General features: G+C 45.6%; 2 protein-coding genes across 10 annotated transcripts in view; both read left to right on the forward strand.

Moving 5' to 3' along the window:
- Positions 1-10,287, forward strand: part of LOC100726613 (abasic site processing protein HMCES-like) — a 39,058-nt gene extending 28,771 nt beyond the window's left edge. For both annotated transcript variants that reach the window (XM_063238020.1, XM_063238021.1), the window contains one exon: positions 9,824-10,287. The gene's annotated coding sequence lies outside the window, so the exon portion shown is untranslated. The remainder of the gene's footprint in view (positions 1-9,823) is intronic.
- LOC134473513 (serine/threonine-protein kinase MARK2-like) overlaps positions 3,708-23,028 on the forward strand; it is a 34,298-nt gene continuing 14,977 nt past the window's right edge. For 7 of the 8 annotated variants that reach the window (XR_010043783.1, XR_010043785.1, XR_010043784.1 and 4 more), the window contains exon 1: positions 10,440-22,926. Coding sequence is in view for 1 of the 8 variants with exons in the window: in XM_063238012.1 (XP_063094082.1) it covers positions 19,724-22,926 (3,203 nt within the window). In the remaining 7 variants the exon portion in view is untranslated. Of the gene's footprint in view, positions 7,999-10,439; positions 22,927-23,028 lie in introns of those variants that run through there. The other variant, XR_010043789.1, reaches the window with a different exon arrangement.

Genomic DNA, 23,028 nt, shown 5'->3' on the forward strand with positions numbered 1-23,028 from the left:
CAGGCTACAATTCCTAGTCCAGGGTTTCAGGTTTCTGTTCCAGGCACCAGTTATCAGGTACCTGGCCTAGATCTCCAATATCCCCCAAATGAGTGTACAGTGAAGGCTTAACCTAAATGAGGTAAGTGGTATGCTTTTAGGGCTCTAGGAGGATCACAGCCCTCTACAGAGTTCAGGGACTCTAGTGGTTAAGACAGGGAGTGTCTCTGGGTCACCCATGTTTACTTAGGGGGTTAGAGTAGAAAACCCAGGCAAATGAACAGATCTGGGAGTGGTCCAAAGACTTTGCAAGTAGCAAATGATGTTAACAAGGGTAAGTATCTTAGGAGAAGACCCTCATGTTGCATTTCAGTACAGGGGTGAAATGCCTGTGGCTACCGTCCTTACATAACTGGAGCTGGAGCCAGGTGTCCTCAGCCTTTATCTTGCCCCAGGCTTGCATCTGCCCTGTACATGTGTTCAATTTCCAGTTTTTATATGTATATTTATTTATTTTTCATTTTAAAGATAGTAAAATATAGCAAAACAAGACAAAACAAAGCAAATCAAGACAATGCAGTGAAATTGGTACAGAATTTCAGAGCAGGATACTGGGATGGCAATAATAGCTACCATAGTATGTCTTGTTTTCTTCACAATAGTTGCCCATTCAATCAGGTATATAAAAATCATACCAAAGACAGAGCAATATAAAACCAATCAAACAGAATATTGAACACAGCAAAACAATCAGAACAAAGCAAAAGAGTGAAAGCAGTATTTGCCTTCAAAGACAAGATAGAAGGAAATCCCCCTATTTGCCATATTGCATACAGTCATCCTCCCAAGAGATGCTAAGACCCCTGGCTGCAGGTCAGCATAATAAACCAAACATACAAGCACTTAGTTGCTTTATGTATCATAGTTGCTATCAAAGCAGGTTGTCCTCAACACCATCCAGTGACTAATGGGTGGGGCAGCGTGCAGAGTGGGATGTTTGATTCTAGGCCCACATGCACGTAGGCCCACAGGAGACACTGACTTGTTTTCCCCCCTGGTGAGCCTGCAGCTCTCAGTGCTTAGCAGTAAGGATGGCTCGTTGCTTTTTTGGTGGGTCCCCCAAGTTCCAGCATGGCTGATTCTCAGGAGATGCTGCCTTGTTCTCTTCCTTTCAGTGGCTCCTAACAGCCGATGTTCTTCAAGCCTATTTGCACACCAGAATCTTGGTGCTGTGTGTCTATATTAAATAATAGAGACAAGTGAATCTTAGGGACACCAAACAGATTATCCTTCCTCCCCCCCCCTCCTCCTCCTCCTCTTCCTCCTCTTCCATTATGTTCCAGTGGACTGGGAAAGCCTGGCTAAGCCAGGTGGGGATACTTCCTGAAGGAAAGTTGGGAGTCAGTAGGTGCTATTGTATTAAGGTTTCTCCTTCTCTTTGGCTTTACTATCACTTTTTTCCTCTTTGTAAAAACTAGTGAGTTAACATGCTGGCTCTGTTTAAACTTCTCCAGGTCTGGCAGTCTGCTTCCACAAAGTCCCTGGGCACCGAGGAAGGGCTGTGGTACAATCTGCCTGGCCTCTCTGACATTTTTCTCCTGTACCGTCTCCACCTTTCCTGGTGACTAGACAGCTGGAATCTGGCCACAGGATGGTGCTTCTGGGCTCAAGTTCTTCCTCATTCCATTTCCCTTGGGGTGTGTTGGCAAGAGGCGAAGATTTCTGTCACTTGCAAGGGAATGTTATGTCAGGCTTTCCTAGCTGTACGGTATTAAGTTTATCATTTCTTAGCTCTTGAGTAACTCCACCATCTCCCTTGCTTCAGGGGAGGCTGGCAGTGCCCTGTGTGGCATGTGAGTGCGGCTCTGTGAGCTCTGAGGCTGAGGCCAGACGCAAGGTCTGGAGGTTTGCTCCTTTGCTGGACGGCAGTGTTTGCCCCTGTGCCAGGTGGGCCTTTCGTTGTGGATCTCCATCTGCCCAGGTGTTGGTCTCTTAAGGTCTTTGTTCTAACTAGTTGTGTTCAGACTGCATTCTCTTTTTCTCTCTTGGTTTTTCCCCTTTCTCCTGGAAGAGACCTGTGCCACCAGGAGGTGCTAATCTGTCCTGTTTGGCTCCTTCTGAAAAACTACCATTTTAATGATAATGAAAATCCTTTTCTTACAGGAAGAGAAGGAAGTGCTTAAACCTCCTCTGGCCTGAAAGTCTGTTGTCCTCTTGTCCTACTCGTCATCCTGGGTGTGCAGCCTGAACCCCGGGGCCTCTAGCTACGTGTGAAGCCAGGCTGCCTGGCACAGACAGCAGGCCCAAGGTTTCTGTTGTTCTTTTCTTTTCTTTGGTTTTGCTTTTTGCTTTTTGGGACAGGGTCTGATTTTCTAGTGCAGGGCTGGCCTTGAACTCATAACAATCCTCATGGCTTAGCCTCCTGAGTACTGGGATTCCAGGCTTGTGCCACCATGCCTGGCTTCAAAGTATCTAAATATTGCTCTGTGTACACACCAGCTGGAACTGCATTACAGAAAGAAGCAGGGACTCGGGACGGGGCTGCTGTTCTGAGACCTCATCTACCCTGTTCAAAGCTGCCTGTGGGGGTAGAGCAGAGGTCATCACAACCTGAGAGTCTTTATTGGTAAATGAAAACGGCAGCTCCCAACCTCTGGACTGTACCTAAGCAACTCCTCTGGCAGGATTTCCTCTCCTATGCACAAGTTAAGACTGTCTGACTTTATTTTAATTTTGAGACAAGGCCTTCCTAAGTGGCCAGGTGGGACTCAAGCTTGCAGTCCTCTCACCTTAACCTCCCAGAATGCTGGGATTACAGGTGTGTGCCACCAGGCCTGGCTTACTGTGCACAAGACATTCTTAAGGACACTAGCCTGTGTGTGTGTGTGCATGTGACACATACATATATGATTACATGCTTGTGTGGAGAGAGTGATAAGATTAGTGCTCGATGACATTAAGCAGGATTCTGCCTTGAGTCTTAAGCTCACAGACTTTCACTGCTTTGGTTAAGGAGTATTGCTACCTTTCTTAAGGTCCTTGCTAAATTCAGTTGGTAATCTCCTGAGACATGAATCTAGCAGAGATAGCATGTGATGCATTTCACTCCCTATGAAGGCTTTTCCCTACAACCTCCAGGATTTGCTCCAGCTCCTCAGATCCATCTCTAGCATCTGAGCTGCTGCACAGTTCCTGCCCAGGTGCAATCTTTTATTGTTGTTATCATGAAAAACTAGAAAAATACCCATTTGTGAAGTACCAATTGATGTCTTTGTCTTGCACCTGTACTTACTAAGGGTTAGATTTATTGGTCTCTTTTGGCATTGAGTTTCAAGGGCTGCTTCCTACAGTTGCTAGTGATTATGATGTTGCTAGCTCATCCCTGGACAAAGTCCTCAGTGGGCAGGGGCCCTGGCACCCAGCAGTGTTATCAGGCAGGGTCACAAGCCCCTCACTTTGTGGTTTCTGAATCTTTGAGAAGTGGGAGTTAACCTGTAATCCTCAGTGAAAGGAGCCACAAAGCACACATTGATTCTTTCTCTCGCCACTTCTCTTGGTTACTTTTCTCTTGTTGCTGAGACAAAATACTTGACACCCAAAGTGAAGAAAGGAAAAGTTTATTTAGCTTACAGTATTTGGAGGTTTCAGTCTGTACTCTGCTGGCTCCAAGGCAGGGTGGTGTGGCACAGGGGCAACCCTTCATGGTGGTGGCAGGTACCAAAGATGACAAGAGCTAGCAAAGGGAAAAAAGGGAAGAGATTGCCTTCTTCCTTATATTGTATACAAGCTTCTTGCCCCAAGGTGGGTGCAGCACTCACACAGCCAATCCCAGCATTAGACAATGAACCAATCACAAATGCTAGATGCAGTGACTTCCATGCCTGCATGAGGCTTTGTGGGGACATCCAGACACAAACCTTGACACCTGTCCTGCTTTAGGTGATTATGGTCTCTGAGCTCTGTTTACCCTGTGAGTCCTAGTCTCAGTTCAATACTTGGCTTTGCTCTCAACTTTCATTGTGAGGATGCAAAAGCTTTTTAAAAATATATATTAAGCTAAGTAGGAAGGACCTTAAGCTGAGGCATGGATTTAAATTAGGCATAACAGAGACCTTACAAGTATTAATTTTATAAAACTCTCTCTCTCAAAACTTGTGATATGTCTGGCCATAGCTGCCTGCTTAGCAGTGTGCATAAGACTGAGGTTGAGCACTCAGTAGGGGACAGAAGGACACCCCAGGAGGGCCAAGAGAGCAGGGCCCTCTGTGGCCAGAAGGGTGTGCTGCATGGGCCAGGCCTCCCCTTTCCCTTCCTTCTTCTTTCACTCGGCTTTTGGAAACCACTCCAAGGCCAACGGCCTGGCCAGCATGTGTCCCCTGTTGTCTGTTCTGCGTGTCCCATGTCTTCTGCTGATGAATGAAACTGAGTGGAGCCCTCTCAGCTGCTTGCATGCTCCTTTCTGGGTCCCTGTACATACTTTCCCTGCAGGGGCCCACCCAGCCCAAGGGAGCAGCTGCAGCCTGCATGGTGGGCGTCAGGGTACTGGGAAAGTCCTGGTCAAAGTCCTGGCTGTTGGTGGTATTTGTTTCTATGTGTGCAGAAATTCCTGCATCCATCGGTTTCCAGAAGATGGGTACCATATGCCTCAGGGGGCTTCTGAGAAAGCCTTTTGTAGCTTTTGAATAGCAACAGAGCACTCAGCCACCTGCTGTAGCATTGTCAGTGGAGGACAAGATGAGGGCATGTGCCCCAGCAGCCACATACAACCCACAAGGGTGTGTAGCCAGCCAGCTTCCACTGGGGGAAGATTCTCTGGGGGAGTGGTTATTGCAGGGAACTTTCCCCCCTGATGGCATGTGGGCCCCAGAAACCTGATACAGGCCTTGGCCAGTGAGACCTTCAAAGGCTGCTACCAGCCCACTTCCTTTCCTGGGGCTTTCTGCCACTCTGCCCTGACCTTGGCCAATGTGGGACCCCCAGAGTCTGCTCAGGGTGCCATCCCATTCTCCACCCATGACCCTGCCTCCCACAGTTTACTCATTTCTCAGAAAGGTTTTATCCTTGTTTTTTAGTGGAAAGTTTTCTTTGTTTTTGTCATTTTTCCCCCATAGCAAACCCCAAAATTCATTGCCAGCATGAGGTATAAGGCAGGGCTTCTCAACTGGACACTGTGGGCATTTTGGCTAAACAACCCCATCTTTGCATGAGACTGTGCAGCACCTCTGGCCTGTCCTCACCATCCCTGGCATCTCCACAAGCAGCTGGGTGACCCTCAAGCCTGGGTTGAGAACCCCTGGCTATCCTGGTCATCTTGTTCAGCCACCTACATGTTGTGGGACTGCTTGGGCCTCTGCTGGTGTGGCCTGGCTCTGTTTGAGTTTGCACAGTGTGGCAGGACCTGCTCCCCTTCCTTAGGAGCTACTAGGAAGCTCCTGTGCTCCACCCAGGTGTCAGGCGCTCCTGGTGGCCAGCCACAGGCTCTCCACTTGATTCCCGCTGCGGAGGTCTGTATGCTGTCCCGGGCACTCCTGTGCCTGGAGAGCCTGGAGTACACCGAGGAGGGATCCTAGGAGGCTGCTGGACAGCCAGCTTGGAGGCTGCAGGACTCTTACTCTGCACCACCTGTGTGGTGAGCACCATGCGGGCAGTGTGATGCCCTGGCACCCTGTGATCCTCATCATGCAGACCCTGGGGAGTGACACCATGAAAGTTGCTGCCTGTGACCTTTCTGGTCCACATCCAGGATATAACACGCCAAGGACCCAGCTTTAGCCCCACAAAAACTGGACCAGGGAGGATCCCAGTCTGCTGAGCCTGGGAGGAGCCACTCTCACTCCAAGCTGCAGATGGAAGGGTACTAGGCTCTGGCTTCAGCAGCTGCCTCTTATCCAGGGACACAATAGCCAGCTTTGAGTAACAGTGGCTCCTCCCAGGGAGGCAGGAGGGAGAGGATTACAGGGAGCCATCATGGCCATGGTCACAGGGAAGGACTTATCAGATTTTGTATAAGAGCTGGTGTGTTTCACTTTGACACCCTGATGACCTGCACAGTGTGGACTGTCCTGGAAACGCTTGGTTCCCACTTCTGCCACAGGTGCTCCTGTCTTTCTGAGGTGATCCACTTCCTCCATTTCCTGTGATCTCACTTAGACCCCAGCCCACTGGACCTCACCCTCCCACAGCAGGCCACAGGGTTGGAGTGGGGCAGTGCTCTGTCTAGTTGTGCTGTAGTGAGGTTCTGGTCCCCGTGGGGGATCTCAGCCAGGCCTCCATGGGATGGCAGGATGGTTAGCAGCATCGTGGACCTCCACCTGCAGGATGCTGAGCCCACTTCCCACCCCTGGGTCTCCACAACCCAAACCAGAACTCCCCAGGCAAGGGGGTGAGATGGGGCCTCGCTGGGAATTGTTGCTCCAGGGCCAGAGAAAGAAGGGTCAGAAAAGTCTCACAAAACCCAAGGCTCCTATATTTTCTTGCTATTACTTTTCCACCCCTGACAGCAGCTCAGCGTCTGACCAGCACCCCCAGATAAACTCACACAGGCTGGGGAGTGGGGAAGCTCTCAGGGATGGTGAGGAAGGCCTGTCATTTAACAGCACGGACACTACAAGGACACAGGCAAACACCCGACCCAGGCACCATGGAAGGAAGCCAGGCAGTGCTGATCTGTCCCAGCTCCCTCTTTCAGCCCAGGCCAGCTCTAGGCTGGGCACCAGTGGCCGAGCACTCACACAGGGATAGCGTTGTGACCCTGGAGCCAGCCCCTGGTTTTGAACAGTCAGCCCAGGCTCCCATGGGTCTATTCATAGTTAAATTGCTTTCCCTTTTGAGTCTCAGGAACATGGGTTCACAGTGTGTGTGGTCTGTGTCTGGTCCCCTTCTCTCAGGGCAATGATTCTGACTCACACATGTGTCACACAGATATATATCTCCTAGGCCTGCCAGCTGCTGCTGTCAGCACAGAGGCCTCTTGTGATGGCCTCAGACACATGGGTGGCCAGGGTGTCCCTCCTTAGCAGAGCTGCTCAGCATGGGAGATGACAGGAAAGCTTCCCAGGAAGGCAGTGATATGAGTGTGAGGATCACCAGGAATGGAACAAGTGGTGGTCATAAAAACTCAAGTTTATCATTCTCCCAATTACTCATGAAGTCAAACCAACACTTCATAGAGGATAGCAGCCCTGTGACACAGGCCCTGTGGAGGTGCAGGCAGAGATGGTCACCCAGCACCCTGAGGTGCCCAATGCCAGGGGCTGTGCACTTGAGGGCAATGAGGGTGAGTTCATGTTAGGCACCTTCTGTCCCAATGGAAAGAAGAATAATGGCCAGGTACAGTGAGGTCCACGGTGAGCACAGAAATAAAATGTAGGAAACAGCAGCACACAGCCTGGGAAGGCAGAAATGTCGCACTGTTTCCCTGCACACATGTGGCCTGGTGGGTCGCTGCTGAAGGGAGGCCTGGCTGACCAATGGCACACGCTGGAAGGCAGCAACATACATGCAACAGGATAGAGGCTCAGCAGGGTGAGAGACGCGAATACTAATCCAAAGGGAGGAGGAAAATCAGGGAAGAGCAAACAAAGGGTGGAAGACAGGCTGGAACCCAGCTGAGTGAACACAGGGCAGTGATTTGCATTCATCACCAATTACAAAGCACAGACTGTCAGGTGAGATTAACCATTGCACCTACAAAGAAGCTGCTTATTAGCTTTATTTTCCTTTTATGTAGAAATAGTTTCAGATTTTAAGAAGGTCATTGAGTTCCTATACACTGATCACCTGGCTTCTTCAGACAGGAGGAACGTAAGAGATCCGAAGGACGATGAGTGACATTAGGAAGTGGACGTTCCTGCAGTACTGCTAAGTACAGTGGACAGTTCACCTGGGCTTCTCCCATCTGTCTTTTACAGGACCTATCTAGGACTCCACATTGTGTGCAGTGGCGGGGACACCGCTGTCTCCTCCCATCTGTGGCTGTCCGCTGTCTACCAGGAACGCTGTCCTTGTTCCTCTGCACAGGTCCCTTGGCTGGCTGCCTGACATTCCCTCATGCTGAGACTATGGTGATGTGTTTCTGTCAAGAGCACTGCAGAGTTGACGGTCCCACCCCAGGTGTCACACTAGGAGGGTCATGATGTCCCTAAACACAACAACTGCTGATGTGATGCTGCATCTTCTTGATGGTAGTGTTTGCCAGGATTTGCACAGGAAATTATTATTTCCCAGCTCTGCTATGGATACCATGGGCTGCTACTTGGAAACTACCTACGTAGACTACCCCACTTCCAACTTCTGCTCAGTCAGGGCCCTGTGCTCTACTGGAATGTGCCTGTCTACTGTGTGCCTAAGGGGAATTTTCTCATTCCGTGTTGCTATCTCTACCTCAGTGGACCAGAAATCCCGTCTGAATATGAGTACAATTTGCTCAAAAGAGGATACACAAAGCTCTGGCCAGTTCAATGCCCAAGGCAGTTGCAGTGACAACAGGAGCGTCAGGGAAAGTCAATTTCTGAGTGAAGACTGCATTCCCAAGGATAAAACAGGTTGTTTCAGGAGAAAGACACCAATTGACCACAAGTGTGTAAGAATTCAGAACACATGTGCACAGAGCTTCGAAATGTACAAAAAACTGATAAAAGGACAACTGAATACAGAATTATAGTCAGACATTTCAACGTCCTCACAATTTAATAGAAAAATTAAACACAATTTTTAGGGATCAAAAGATTGTATTTTTTTTTAGAAGATAATTTTTTTTTATTTAAGGAGAAAAAAGAAAAAAAAACAGAAAAAGGGTACAAGTAATATAAAATTTAAAAAATAAACAGTAAGAAATCACTAGTGAATAGATTACATATTCTCATCTTAGAAATAGTTGTTCAAATTAGAAAATTGAAGCACATAAAGTGGACTTTCAAACAGTGAGAGTGCAAACAGTTTTGTTCAATGATCCAAAAAAAACCCCACTCAGTAATATGGTTATCTTATACACTTAAACATATATGCAGTTATAACCTTTAGAGCATTTTTTTTTTTTTTTTTTTTTTTTTTTTTTTTTTTTTTTTGGTAGAATGGCAGTTACACAGTTTGGGTTATATGACTCCCACAGTTCTTATTTTTTTTTTTTTTTGAAGAGAGTAAAACCAAATGCGACATATCAGTCAGTCAAATCAAAAGGATGGACATAATAATCTAAAAACAAAATACTAGGTGATCTCTATATTCGTGGACATAAGAGGCCACATATACAGAGTTCTTAATGAGTTTTCAGGCTAATAAATCCTAAGTGTCTCACGGAATATTAAAGGTCAACCTATGCCAGTTACAAACAGGGCCTATTTTATATAGGCCCCAGTCCTAAATCTTAAAATGCTTTTATTCCCTTTTAAACTGCCATCCTGATTTCACATCACTCAGGCCCTAGATCTAACCATACTTTTGATACTCATCTCTGCCTTACGACTCACAGGTTTTCATGTTTTGTCATCCACTTTGGTTCTTAATTTCTTACATTCTATTAATGATCATTTCTATAGCAGGACTCTCTAACAGGATTGCCTACAGACTCCAACATCATATATACCAGAGACAAGCCTTACCTACCTACCTTTTAACTTTTATGCTTTCATATGGGGGAGTAAGCACGTCTCATGACTTCACTCCTCCTAATCCCACATTTAATTTTTCAGAATTCTGCCTTGCCATAAAAATGTTCCCACCTCAACGTCATCCTGATAGAATAACATGTCTAAATCAAAGATACCTTTCCCTCTACCTCTCTTGGGTCCATAAATATGACAGTGCCATGTCTCCTCATAACATCTTGTCTCTTTGTGTTTTTCAGTCTAACATACGTGCATTCACCAGTGAAGTTGTCATGGCTAAAACTCCTGGCACCAGCTTCTACCTAGACATCAACTGTCATCCCGTCGACTCCCCTAGAGTCCAGTACAGTGCCCTCGGCCAGCAGGAAGTAGTTAAAGAGAGAAATCTTTGCCCCTTTTCCTAATAATCATAAGATGGGATATGAAAGGGTTGCCGGCCCAGGCCGGATACTGTAGCCAGTAAAGCCAGGGAGCTCCTATCTCCCCCCACCTTTAGAAATTACTTCTGGCGCCAAACTAAGACCAATGGGCTACCTGTGCATCCCTAATGCCCCTTAGGTTCCACCCCAGGCTGAGGTTACTTATATGCCTCACTCCACGTGTTCCACAGAGAGATCGCTGGCCCCGGGGTGGAGATGCCATGCCCCAGGGGGTCAGGGGTGTCTCTCCCCGCATTCCCAAAATAAAGGTTACTTATATTTTATACTTCTTATCTTTTCAGCCGCCGCCAGTCCTCCTCCTCTTCCTTCCACTCCACAGTTCTATCAGTTACCATACTGCCTCTTGCTATTTTAAGAAGAATTGGCAGTTATAATAAAATTGAACTAAACAGTAAAGAATAAAACCAAAGCATTGGAGACATTACAGGATTTTAAAAGAAAATAATAGTCAATCAGAATGGGCGTCATAATGATTCTTACTGTGTTAACAGTTATGCCTATACTTTCGATATTGGTACTATCAAGCAAAGCAGAATAGGGGAAAAATCAGTCAAAACAAGATGGTGAGGGCAATACAGGATTTCAAATCAAGTTAATAGGAAATCAAAGTAGGTTACTATAATGTACCCTGCTATTTTTTATTTTCCCTTAATTAAAAAAAGAAAACTAAAAAAGTAAATAATTTAAAAAAGGGGGGGGGGACTGAGATAAAAGAGGGCCTAACAACAGAACAGCGCAGGTCAAATCATAACCATTTAAGCAAACCAGTGTTTCACCACAAGATATCCTGACATAAAAATAGTTACCATAGTGTCTCTTTCCTTGAAATCTTTGAGTATAACTTCTTATACTGTAGCACCAAAGATATCACGACACTATAAAACCATTCAAGAGAATGACATTATTGCAGGGTATTTAGAACCAATTGACAGAAAATGAACAATGGTTTCTATATAAACTCCTTGTCTATAAAAGTTTTTGCTTATACTATCATATATAATAAAATCCAATAAGATACAACCTTTTAACACCAATGGAGACTGAAGAATACACATTTGATGGGACTTCAAAACAAGATGATACTAAATCAGCACTAGCTATTATGATGTTTCGTTTTCTCCAAAATTGCTGTTCCTACCTTCCAGTCTTCTCTACTTCATTTCTGTTGAGCTCTTTTTCTGTCCTTTGTTGTCAGTTTGTCTTCTTCATTTTGTTTTCTGCTCCATTCATTGTGGCCTCTCAGCCACTATTTCTGGAATCTTGGTATTTTCTTTTTTTAGACTATCCTGCAGTATTCTCTGTAGAGTTGAATTAGTGGTTGCAAATTCCCCTAGTTCCTCTTTATCCTGGAAGCACCTTGTTTTTCCATCAATTTCTAGGGACAGTTGTGCAGGATACATCAATCTTGCCTGGAGGTTATTATCTTTCAAAGCTTGAATTATTTCCCCCCACGCTCTTCATGATTTGATGGTTTGTGCCGAGAAGTCTGCTGTAATTTTGATGGGTGTTCCTTTGTAAGTGATCTGTTTCTTGTCTCTGACAGCTTTTAATATTCTGTTCTTATATTGGATTTCTGTAATTTTGATTATTATGTGCCTGGGTGTAGCTCTGTTTGGGTTGTAGATTGCTGGGGTCCTGTATGCCTCATATATCTGAGTATCTTTACTATTTGCCAAATTAGGGAAATTCTCTTGGATTATTTCTGTGAATAGCTTTTGAGTCTATTTGTTTGTGTCCCCACTTCTTCTCTTACGTTCTTAATTCTTAAGTTATAGATCCTCTTATCATCTTCTAGTTTTTGTATTATTGCTGTTTGTTTTTTTGTTATTTTTAAGAAGTTTTTCATTACATGCTCCCATATTACAAATCTGCCCTCCAGTTCAGATAATCTGTCCTTAGTTTCTTTCAAGCTGTTATGCCAGTTTTCAATAGAGTTTTTAGTTTCCTTGTAATCTCTTTGAACCTCCTTCATGTATTCTATGTTTTCTCTATTTTCTCCATCAAACAATTATCCCCTTTTTTTCTGTTCTTCCATTGTACCATCTGTTTTTTCCTGGGTGGTACTTAGCATTTCTCTAACTATTCTGCTTATGTCTAGCTTCGGGTCATTCATAACTTCATTCCTGAACTCCTCTATGAGGCTCTGGAGATAGCACTTTATATCTATTGGTCCCATGTCTACTATTGCGTGTTTCTCGGGATTGGGGACTGAGGACCCTTTCTTGTTGCTCCCTCTTCCCATATTCTTTGTTCCTTATATTAAGCGTGTATAGGAGGCCCAGCTTCCTTCCCTGTCAGCCACAGTCTGTTTGAATTGCCGGCTAGGTGTTCCTGCCCACTGCAGTGTACTAGGGAGACACAGACCTGGGCAGCCTCTTCTGGGCCCGCCCCTCCAGGTCAACCTACCCCCAAGGCTTCACTGCTAGGGTGCGCCTTCAGGTACTGGGACCTGAGTTGGGCTATCCTATTGGGTCTCAGCCAGCGGCTTCTCACAAGCCAGGCACTCCCCACCAATCCCGCTTGAGAGGGGGATATGTGACTGAAGTCACTGCAGCTTCTTGTTCCGGGAAGTCTGCCTGGTCCAAGTATGTACTCTGCTGAAGCCTCCTTCTCTATGTAAGGGTCCAATTCACTGGCAGGTCAATGCAGGGCACCGGCCAGTCCTGCTCCCATCTCCTTTCAACGCTTCTCACTCTCCGAGGTTTTGCGCCTCTCTCCCTGCTGTGCCGACCGGGATGCAACAGCAGCTGCAGGTGATTCAAATTGCAGTTTCCAGTGGTGCGGGTCCAGCTTCCGTGCTGAGACCTTATCTGTGCCTGCTATCTTGCCAGGATTGCATTTCCAGATGGTTTCTCTTAATTTAGTTCATTCCTGGGTCAGCAAAGAATATCCCCCCTTGCCTGGATCTTCCTGTCCTGCACCATTCCTAGATTTCAAGTGCAGTTTCTCCGAGAGCCTCAGAGGCTGCTGCTATCTATCCGCCATGTTCTTCTGGTAAAAAAGGTTGTATATTATGGACAAACTTATACCAACTGCCACTGACAGAAGCATCCCATCCAAACAGCAGTGCAGTATTCACTGCTGTACATGGAGGAAATGTTTCCAACACAGTCACAAAATAAACCCCAATCAATTTAAAAGAATTTCAATTATGCAGAGAATTTTGTCTCACTATGATGAAATACGTTTAGAAATTAACACTAGGGACAGCACTATTTACCTAGAACCTGAAAGAGTAAACAGTTAAGAGGAAGCATGGGAATGGAGCTCAGTGACAAAGTGCCTGCCCGGCAAGCGCAAGGCCCTGAGTTCAATTCCCAGGGCCAAAAATATAACCTAAAACAAAGGAGAGAATGTTAGCGGATATGTTTGAAAGCTTTGATGCAGGGAAAAAATTTCCTGAAAGACAAGAAGGGCCCAAGTCTATGGGCCTGTGCCTCATTTCCATGGAAGACACTGAATTCGTTAGACCTTTCTGAGTAACTTCAGGCTTGATTAGCTTCACTGCTGAATTTTACCAAACACTGAAGGTAGAAGAAGTATCAGTTTTATACACTGTCATAGGAATTTGAGGAGCAAAATTTCCCAGTTTATGAGGTCACTGTTATTGTGATTATTCAGAGCAGACACAAGTATCAGAGAGATAACTACACATCAATACCCTTGAAAAGAACAGACACAAGTGTTCTTAAAACTTAAACAATGGAGAGAAACACCTCTTAGAGCATCACTGAAAAGCACTAACTAAAGAGATTTCCACAGTAGTGACAGTGAATTATCATCTGAATTATTCAAGGTGATAAAAGCTTAAATTCAACAGAATGATCAGTACATTTACAAAATACACTACTACAAAATTACCTGAGCTAAAAAAAAGACACGATACACAACGTAAATGAGTGACTTAGCAACGAATTTGAGTCCATAAATGGTACCAAACAGAAATCCTAGAGAATTAAACTTGTATCCAAAGTGTGGGCAACAGAAATGACCACAAGGACAGAGCCCTGGAGTTAGAAGACAGGGCTGGTGTCAGTGCCCAAATACTCAGGGACACCTTACAAAACTGGAACATGGACAGTAGATCCAACAGCTATTAGATGGTGTACAGACAACTAACTGGAATAAGTGAAAAACCACAAGACAGCACAGATGGCATAAAAATCTGTGACAGAAACAATAGCAGAAAACTTTCTGAATATGGGGAAGTAACTTGACATGCAGATAAGAAAGACAGATGAAACCCCAAGTAGCCACAATCAGAAAAGGATCTCCCCATGGCATATGACAGTCAATACCTGGGAAGTCCAAGGTGAGAACAGAATCTTATAACCTCATAAAGAAAAGCAAGGAATCACTTATAAATGTAAAACCATTAGAAATACAGCACACTTCTCAACACAAACCATTAAGACCAGGAGAGCTTGGAGTGAGGTATTTCAACACATAAAAGAAAGCAACATCCAACCCAGGTGATATACCCTACAAAACTCTCTTTCAAAACCACTCTGCAGGACTTCAGGGCAACCACTTCCCTCGCTGGAGCCCAGCCAGTCCTGTCTGAAACACACTGTGGATGGCCTGGCTGTAAGGCCTCTCTAGCTTCCCTGGCCTTGAAACTGTCAGATTGTTGGACACTGTTAGTGTAGAAACAGGAGAAGTGACTGGGAGGCCCTGGCTTAGAGGAGCAGTGATCTCAGTGCCCAGGGATTTCCCTGAACTCTCAGAGGACGAGCAGGAGTTCTCCCAGGGCCTGGCACATGTATGACCGTCTTGATGTTCACCTCAGAGACAGAATACTGAACTCCAGTTGCAGGAGGTGTGTTGCCTCCCAGGATTTGGCAACTGTAGATAGAGAGCTTGTCTGCATGGCAGGATGTAGGTGAAACCTCCAGAGGAGTCTTCAAGGTTAGATGATGACACTGTGAACAGCATCCCTGCAAACTTTCCTGGTCTTGACTATTTCAGGAGCATAACACTAACTTTGTCATAAAGGTGCAGAAACATAGGTTTACCAGACACACACTCATTCTTTAGAATATTTCTATTGATGAGTTATTAACTTTACTTTTATAAGTGATGTTATATTACACAGTGGCTTACCAGGAAAAAAAACAAAAAAATATAAAGTATTGAATTTTTAATATTTATTGAGTGTTTATAATAAAGCATCAAAATTTAAAACATCAACAATTTTTTGGCATAAAGTCTACAAAAAATAACAAAAATATTCCTATACAAATTACACTGAAAATACCAACAGCAATTTACAAAAAAGTAATCTTCACTTCAATTATCACATCTAAATCAGTCTGTGCACATGACCACAGCGTATTCCATAGACACATAATACTCACACTGGGAGCACACATTTTGCTGTCCTACTCTTTTTGTAGGATGTACTTGATATCTCAATGGTTTTGCTGTTTTGTCAAGGTTATTGTGCTATTAGAGTGTGTAGCCAACAGGAACATAAAATATCAAAAGAAGTTCTTAAATTCTTACTGTGTGTTGTGCCTTTAGAATACACATCAATGGGGCTGGGGGTTTAGCTCAGCACCATAAGCACCTGCCTTGCAAGCAGGCGGTCATGAGTTCAATCCCGGTACCGATAAAAAAATGAAAAAGACAAAAAAAAAAAAAAAAAAGAATACACATCAATATATTTTCACATCAAAGATAACATCAAAAATAGAAACCTATGTGAACTGCAATGTAAACAGAAACAAAAATCTACCACATAAATAAGCTTTGCTTCAACTGTCATATCCAAAGCAGTCTTTGCACTTGTCATACCCAAGGCAGTCTTGCATGTTCCATACACGAGGGACACTTCCACTGATAGCATGTTTTGTTTTCCTGTATTTTCTTGTAGGACACAGTTGAGATCTTTTTGTTTTCCTCTTATCATCGTGGATCTAGGAAGCTGTGTGTGCCTGTTCACCTGTCAGCTCACCAGTGCACTCCACAGTACTTCACATAATTCACTGACAAGAAAAGCTGGATTTTTCTCTGCTGTAAATAATCTCATATGAACTGTAGTCCCAAACCATAAGAACATTTCTGTTCATAACATCATCTGGTTTATTATTCTATGAATAAACACCTTGTGGCTAAGTTCAAGGCTAAATGTCTAAATTGAAAGCACAAAAAGTCCTCACATGCACAAGGGCATGCATTATGCCAGAGTTGACCCATCATTTTCCATGAGGCCTTTACATTCCTGCAATCCCTATGAGAATCCACTATGAGAAATCCCTCCTAAGCACACAGATCCATAAATGCTTTCAGTTCAGCACCATGTCATAAAACATTTTTGAATATGGCTAATGGTGCATAGAGAACACTTTACTTGAATTTTAACCTCTATATTTCACAGAATCTTGTAACATTTCATGTGTTAAAATTTCCAACTTTGAATAGCAGTATCAGCATTCGTCCAATACATTTCACTCTTGCCAAGTCCCTCACTATATTTTTGGACTTAGTATTAACATTAGATCATTTCATTTGGTTATGTGGCCATTTTGCAACATTTTCACTAGTCAAATATGTATTCACATTGTTTTCTTTGTCATCTTAACAAAGGAGGTCGGTATCAGTATCAGTTGATCTTTGCTCCACTTCACTGTCCCAGGAAGTTTGACTCACATGGCCAATGTCAAAGTCCTCTCCCTCCTCTTCATCGACATCCATCCATCCACAACACTCTTCTGTTATGAAAGTGTTTTGTCATAATGGATCATCTTCATCACTCATGCATGAGTAATCTGACGATTCATTCACTTGTGACCTCCTCCAAGATATAGTTTTCACATGCCATTGTACAGAACTGGGCTATTTCCACCAGAAAAATCAAAAGAAAGCTTTTAAAAAGACAAATCCTGGAGTAATGGGAGATTATTGAACCCTCTTTGATGCTTGAATAAACACACAAAAGCAGTTAGATGGAGCACAACGTGGGTGAAAATCCCATTTTGAGACTTTTCCACTTGCTCACCCACTTCATTGTTTGACACAGCAAGTTGGTAATCACATAAACTGCTTTCCAGTGTCCCTCAGGGGAAGGTAGTGACATGCCCAGCTGGCTATTGCACTAAAGTAAAATTTACTGGTACAGGATAGGCCTACTGCATGTGGTTATGTTGCTACCTACACTCTAATATGTCCTTGTGTCTCCTGAAACCTTTTCTTAACCAAAGACCCACTCCAACAGTAGAGTGGCCAACTCTTCTGTATTTGGCACAGAGGACTTTTACTTTGTACTTTTTCTACCTTCTTGCTTTGCATCTAATTGGGTGAGGTTTCCCATCTCGTCTCCCAGTCTCTGCTTTTGATTGGGAAGACACTGCCCCTTCATTAGAAGGGAATTAGAGCTTGCAAGAGTTTGCCTCTGTCAGGTGGCTGTTTCATGAGCCTTGCAGCATCTTGTCGTTGCTCTTTTTCATCTTCTTCTTCTTTATTTTTTAAAATTTTATTTTATTTTATGTTTTTCGTATCAGGGATCAAACTCAGGACCTCACACTTGCCAGACAGATCTTATGCTGCTGAGTTAAATCCCTGGCCTAAATAGAGGATAAAACCAAGGAAAATAAAACAGAACAAAACCGATCAAGATAAACCAGTATAAGTGATACAGGTCTTTAAAACTTAGAAAATCAGCAATAGTTACCATAATGCCTCTATCATCTTCAAAATAGCTGCAGATACCTTTGGACCTGGTAAAAATCAAACAACAGAATAGAGCAGAAACAACAAACACAAAACAATGACTGCAGTAAAGGACTTCAAAACAAGCTCACAGTAAGTCCAGAATGGCTACCATAACACGTCTTGCTATCTTTTGAACAGTTGTTCATGGCATCAGATTTAATATAATCAAACAAAATGAAAGAATAAAACCCAACCAACAAAGCAATGAAAATGACATGGTTTCCAGGCAGGGCCCACCCCCTTGTGAGGCCTGGTTCTCGCTCCACAGTCTGCGAATGCTGCTGACTGGGAGAGAGGCTTGGGCGTGGCTGTCCCCACTCCAGCAGCAGCTGTCCTGCTCTTCTGCAGGAGCCATTCGTTTTGGAGTCAATGGGCTCGTCACCTGTGTAAAAGCTATTTATGTTTTCTTTGAGGATGCCGTGGATATAACTTTGAAAATCCCAAGGCCACCCCAGGGTGGTGTGAATCCGTGGCAGTTAAACATAGCCATATACAGGATGCTGCCCCACATCTGGGGAGTGAGTTTGTAGTTTCCTCCACGTATGCCACACTGTGTCTCAGGAAATACAGTACTACAGGGTGCCTTGTTTTCTTTTCAATATGTGAGCCTCTAACATGTAGAATACAAAACCAGTCCTGATTTTCATAAAGGTCCACATATTCAGCTTTAACAGACTTTTCTTCAGACTTGAGTTCCTGCAAAAAAATTCTCCTTTGTGAGCCAGGGTCTTGCTCTGTAGCCCAGGCTGGCCTTGAACTCACAGTGATCATCTTGCCTCAGCCTCCTGAGTGCTGGATCACAGGCATGTGGGACCACAGCTGGTTCTTTCATTTCAACCTAAGGGACTCCTCTACCCAAGGCAGGCCTAGTAGGAAGGACGGACATTCTTCAGTGCTTGCATCTAGGAATGTCTGAGCTTTCCCCCTCATTTTAAGGACAGTTTTGCTGGATGTAAAATGCTTAGTTGAGAGAGCTTTTTGTTTTGTTTCACTGTTTCATTCACACAGCACATGTCCACCTGTTTCCTTCTGTCCTCCTGTAACAGAATATCCCGCACCCCAGTCAGTATACTGCAGTTCTTAGTTGTCCAGGTAACAGTTCTGTCTCTAAGAAACGGCTGGTCACTGAGACGCCTAGCTGGTCACTGTGATGCACGCTGCATAAACCAACCCCAATCAACAAGCCATTTTGCCCCGGTACTCCCCACTTGCTTATCCTATACAGGCCTCAGACCATCAGAGATCAGGCCCTGATATTCTGGGAATGTACCAATCAGTGCCCGTTGGTGTAAATAAATGTGTCTCCAACTCCTGGGTGTCCTTTCTGTGACTGTGCTTGCCGCTGCTCTCCAAGGATTTTGAGGATAAGTCTAATGATTATGTTTTTGGGGAATTGCTGTCAGCTGCACAGGCATTAATTTATTTGTCATATTTTATACACTGAACGTTACGTTATTCTAATGTAAGTGAAGTTGCAGCATCACTTTGACACCAGTAAGAATTAAGAGCAAAAGGAACTGGAGATGCTGAGTGTAGACATCATGGGATCTCTAAATGCAAGAGGTATTACAGATGCTGAGAACAGATTCTCAGAACAGAAACAAAAAGGGATATTGAAGCATCCTACAGGTCTGAATTTCTAAAACAAAAGTGTCAATCTCCATAACTCACATTAGTAAGACATTTTGTAACATTTTTCTGTTAGAATCAAAAGACCCTCATGGCCAAGAGTGTGATGAGTGAAGTGGAGGTGACCAGCTCTGCCTGGGCCCACTGGCACCATGACCTCACAAGATCCCCTGTGAGGTCACAGCAGTTAGCTGTGTAAGGTAGGGTGTTCACCCCAGAGACTCTTTGTGGGTGAAGTAGATTGGTGTTTGGAGTTGAGTTGGCGTTTTGAGATTCGAAATTTTTGTCATTGATTTTATAAAGCCTAGTTCCATCAGGGCACCCTTCGAGGTGGGTAAATCATCTTTGCTGGACGTCATGTCATCGTCCACAGAAATGTCATCGTTCACAGGAAACTTCCATCAAGACTATGACGTGCTGATGCCCCTTGGTGAGGGTCACTTTGCCAAGGTGGTACTCGCTGAACATGTGAGCACAAGGATGCTGGTAGCTGTGAAGGTACTTCAAAAGGACAAGTTGAGGCCTACTGCTGTTAGACGGGAGGTCAGCATCCTAAAGGACCTTCAGCACCCCAATATCATTCAGTTGCTGGAAGTGTCAGAAAATAGTACCACTATGTTCCTGGTAATGGAATATGCACGCGGGAAAGACCTGCAGCGACATATCAAGCGTGCTGAGAGACAGAAGCTGCAGGAGGAAAGGGCACGGCTGATATTCCGAGAACTCCTGGAGGCTGTGCAGTACTGCCATAACAGGGGAGTCATCCATGGGGACCTGAAACCGGCGAACATATTAATGGACCGTGAAGGCCACCCCAAGCTCAGCGATTTTGGCGTGGCTTTCAGGTTCCTTCCTGGCCAGGAGGTGACCACGTGTGGAGGCACCCGAAAGTATGCTGCCCCAGAGATATTTTTACAAAAGAAATACCAAGGCCCACCACTGGACATTTGGTCTTTAGGGATACTTTTATTTGAGATGCTCGCTGGGGTACGCCCATTTAGTGGGAGCCAAACACGACTGACAAAGGATGCCCTAAAGGGGCGATACCAGTTTCCCCAGCACTTCTCCAAAGAGGTGCAAAGCTTAATAAAGGGTCTTCTCAACCCTGACCCAAGAATGCGCCCTACTTTAGAGAAAGTAAGGCAGCATCCATGGCTTCAGCTTGAATCTGTCCCTTGTCATCCTCCTCAACTGCTCCCCAAGGCCACAGAAAGGGCAATATTGCACATTATGGCTGGGAAGGGGTACAACCGGCTGAAGGTGATTGATGCAGTGAAGTGCAGAAAATACGATCCTGACATGGCGCCCTTCCTGCTACTACAGGACATGGCACTCGAGAAACTCCACTTGAGGTCTGAGGTGAAGCCCACACACAAACGTGAGGCTGAAGATCTGTTTGAACAGTCCACAAACAAAGATGAGTATACAGATGAATATCAGCCATCTTCATCTCCTCCCCCTGTAGCATCTCACAAACCAAGCCGTGCTATTGCTACTACCAAGGCCTGCCAGCCCAGCCATACTACTACCATCAAGTCCTGCCATCCAGGCCCTTCTACTCCCAAAGCATCCCGTCAACCAAGCCCTGCTTCTCCCATCAAGTCCTATCATCCAGGACCTGCTACCCCTAAAGCATCCCGTCAACCAAGCCCTGCTTCTCCCATCAAGTCCTACGATACAGGACCTGCTACCCCTAAAGCATCCCGTCAACCAAGCCCTGCTTCTTCCATCAAGTCCTACCATTCAGGGCCTGCTACCCCTAAAGCATCCGGTCAACCAAGCCCTGCTTCTTCCATCAAGTCCTACCATTCAGGGCCTGCTACCCCTAAAGCATCCCGTCAACCAAGCCCTGCTTCTCCCATCAAGTCCTATCATCCAGGACCTGCTACCCCTAAAGCATCCCGTCAACCAAGCCCTGCTTCTCCCATCAAGTCCTACGATACAGGACCTGCTACCCCTAAAGCATCCCGTCAACCAAGCCCTGCTTCTTCCATCAAGTCCTACCATTCAGGGCCTGCTACCCCTAAAGCATCCGGTCAACCAAGCCCTGCTTCTTCCATCAAGTCCTACCATTCAGGGCCTGCTACCCCTAAAGCATCCCGTCAACCAAGCCCTGCTTCTCCCATCAAGTCCTATCATCCAGGACCTGCTACCCCTAAAGCATCCCGTCAACCAAGCCCTGCTTCTCCCATCAAGTCCTACGATACAGGACCTGCTACCCCTAAAGCATCCCGTCAACCAAGCCCTGCTTCTTCCATCAAGTCCTACCATTCAGGGCCTGCTACCCCTAAAGCATCCCGTCAACCAAGCCCTGTTTCTCCCATCAAGTCCTACGATACAGGACCTGCTACCCCTAAAGCATCCGGTCAACCAAGCCCTGCTTCTTCCATCAAGTCCTACCATTCAGGGCCTGCTACCCCTAAAGCATCCCGTCAACCAAGCCCTGCTTCTTCCATCAAGTCCTACCATTCAGGGCCTGCTACCCCTAAAGCATCCCATCAACCAAGCCCTGCTTCTCCCATCAAGTCCTATCATCCAGGACCTGCTACCCCTAAAGCATCCCGTCAACCAAGCCCTGCTTCTCCCATCAAGTCCTACGATACAGGACCTGCTACCCCTAAAGCATCCCGTCAACCAAGCCCTGCTTCTTCCATCAAGTCCTACCATTCAGGGCCTGCTACCCCTAAAGCATCCCGTCAACCAAGCCCTGCTTCTTCCATCAAGTCCTACTATACAGGACCTGCTACCCCTAAAGCATCCCGTCAACCAAGCCCTGCTTCTTCCATCAAGTCCTACCATTCAGGGCCTGCTACCCCTAAAGCATCCCGTCAACCAAGCCCTGCTTCTCCCATCAAGTCCTATCATCCAGGACCTGCTACCCCTAAAGCATCCGGTCAACCAAGCCCTGCTTCTTCCATCAAGTCCTACTATACAGGACCTGCTACCCCTAAAGCATCCCGTCAACCAAGCCCTGCTTCTTCCATCAAGTCCTACTATACAGGACCTGCTACCCCTAAAGCATCCCATCAACCAAGCCCTGCTTCTTCCATCAAGTCCTACCATTCAGGGCCTGCTACCCCTAAAGCATCCCGTCAACCAAGCCCTGCTTCTCCCATCAAGTCCTATCATCCAGGACCTGCTACCCCTAAAGCATCCCGTCAACCAAGCCCTGCTTCTTCCATCAAGTCCTACTATACAGGACCTGCTACCCCTAAAGCATCCCGTCAACCAAGCCCTGCTTCTTCCATCAAGTCCTACCATTCAGGGCCTGCTACCCCTAAAGCATCCCGTCAACCAAGCCCTGCTGTTCCCATCAAGTCCTGTAAAACCAGCCATGCCTCTACTGAGTCATACTGGCAGCCCAATCCTGCCTCTCCCGGTGAGTCCTTCCAGCACAGCCCTGGGACTCCAAATGCTGCCTTCACTGCTGCCCCAGCCCCTGTCAGCAGTAGGAGGTGGGGCTGGAAAACTGTCAAGAGAACCATGAGAGACTGCCTGCAGGCCCTGTGCTGCTGCCCCCTATCGACGTGCAAGTGTCACAAACACAAGGTGGTCGCAGTGTAAGTACTGCACAGTAGAGAACCAGAGGTCACTCAAGGAGTCTGAGTGGTCCGGCTGCTTCCTCAGAATGTGCTGTGTCTCGATATCATTTTCAACTGTCA

Source organism: Cavia porcellus, unplaced genomic scaffold (assembly GCF_034190915.1).
Source record: "Cavia porcellus strain 051 isolate PalLab524CR breed Dunkin Hartley unplaced genomic scaffold, mCavPor4.1 scaffold_27, whole genome shotgun sequence".
In the NCBI taxonomy this organism is placed as follows: Eukaryota; Metazoa; Chordata; class Mammalia; order Rodentia; family Caviidae; genus Cavia; species Cavia porcellus.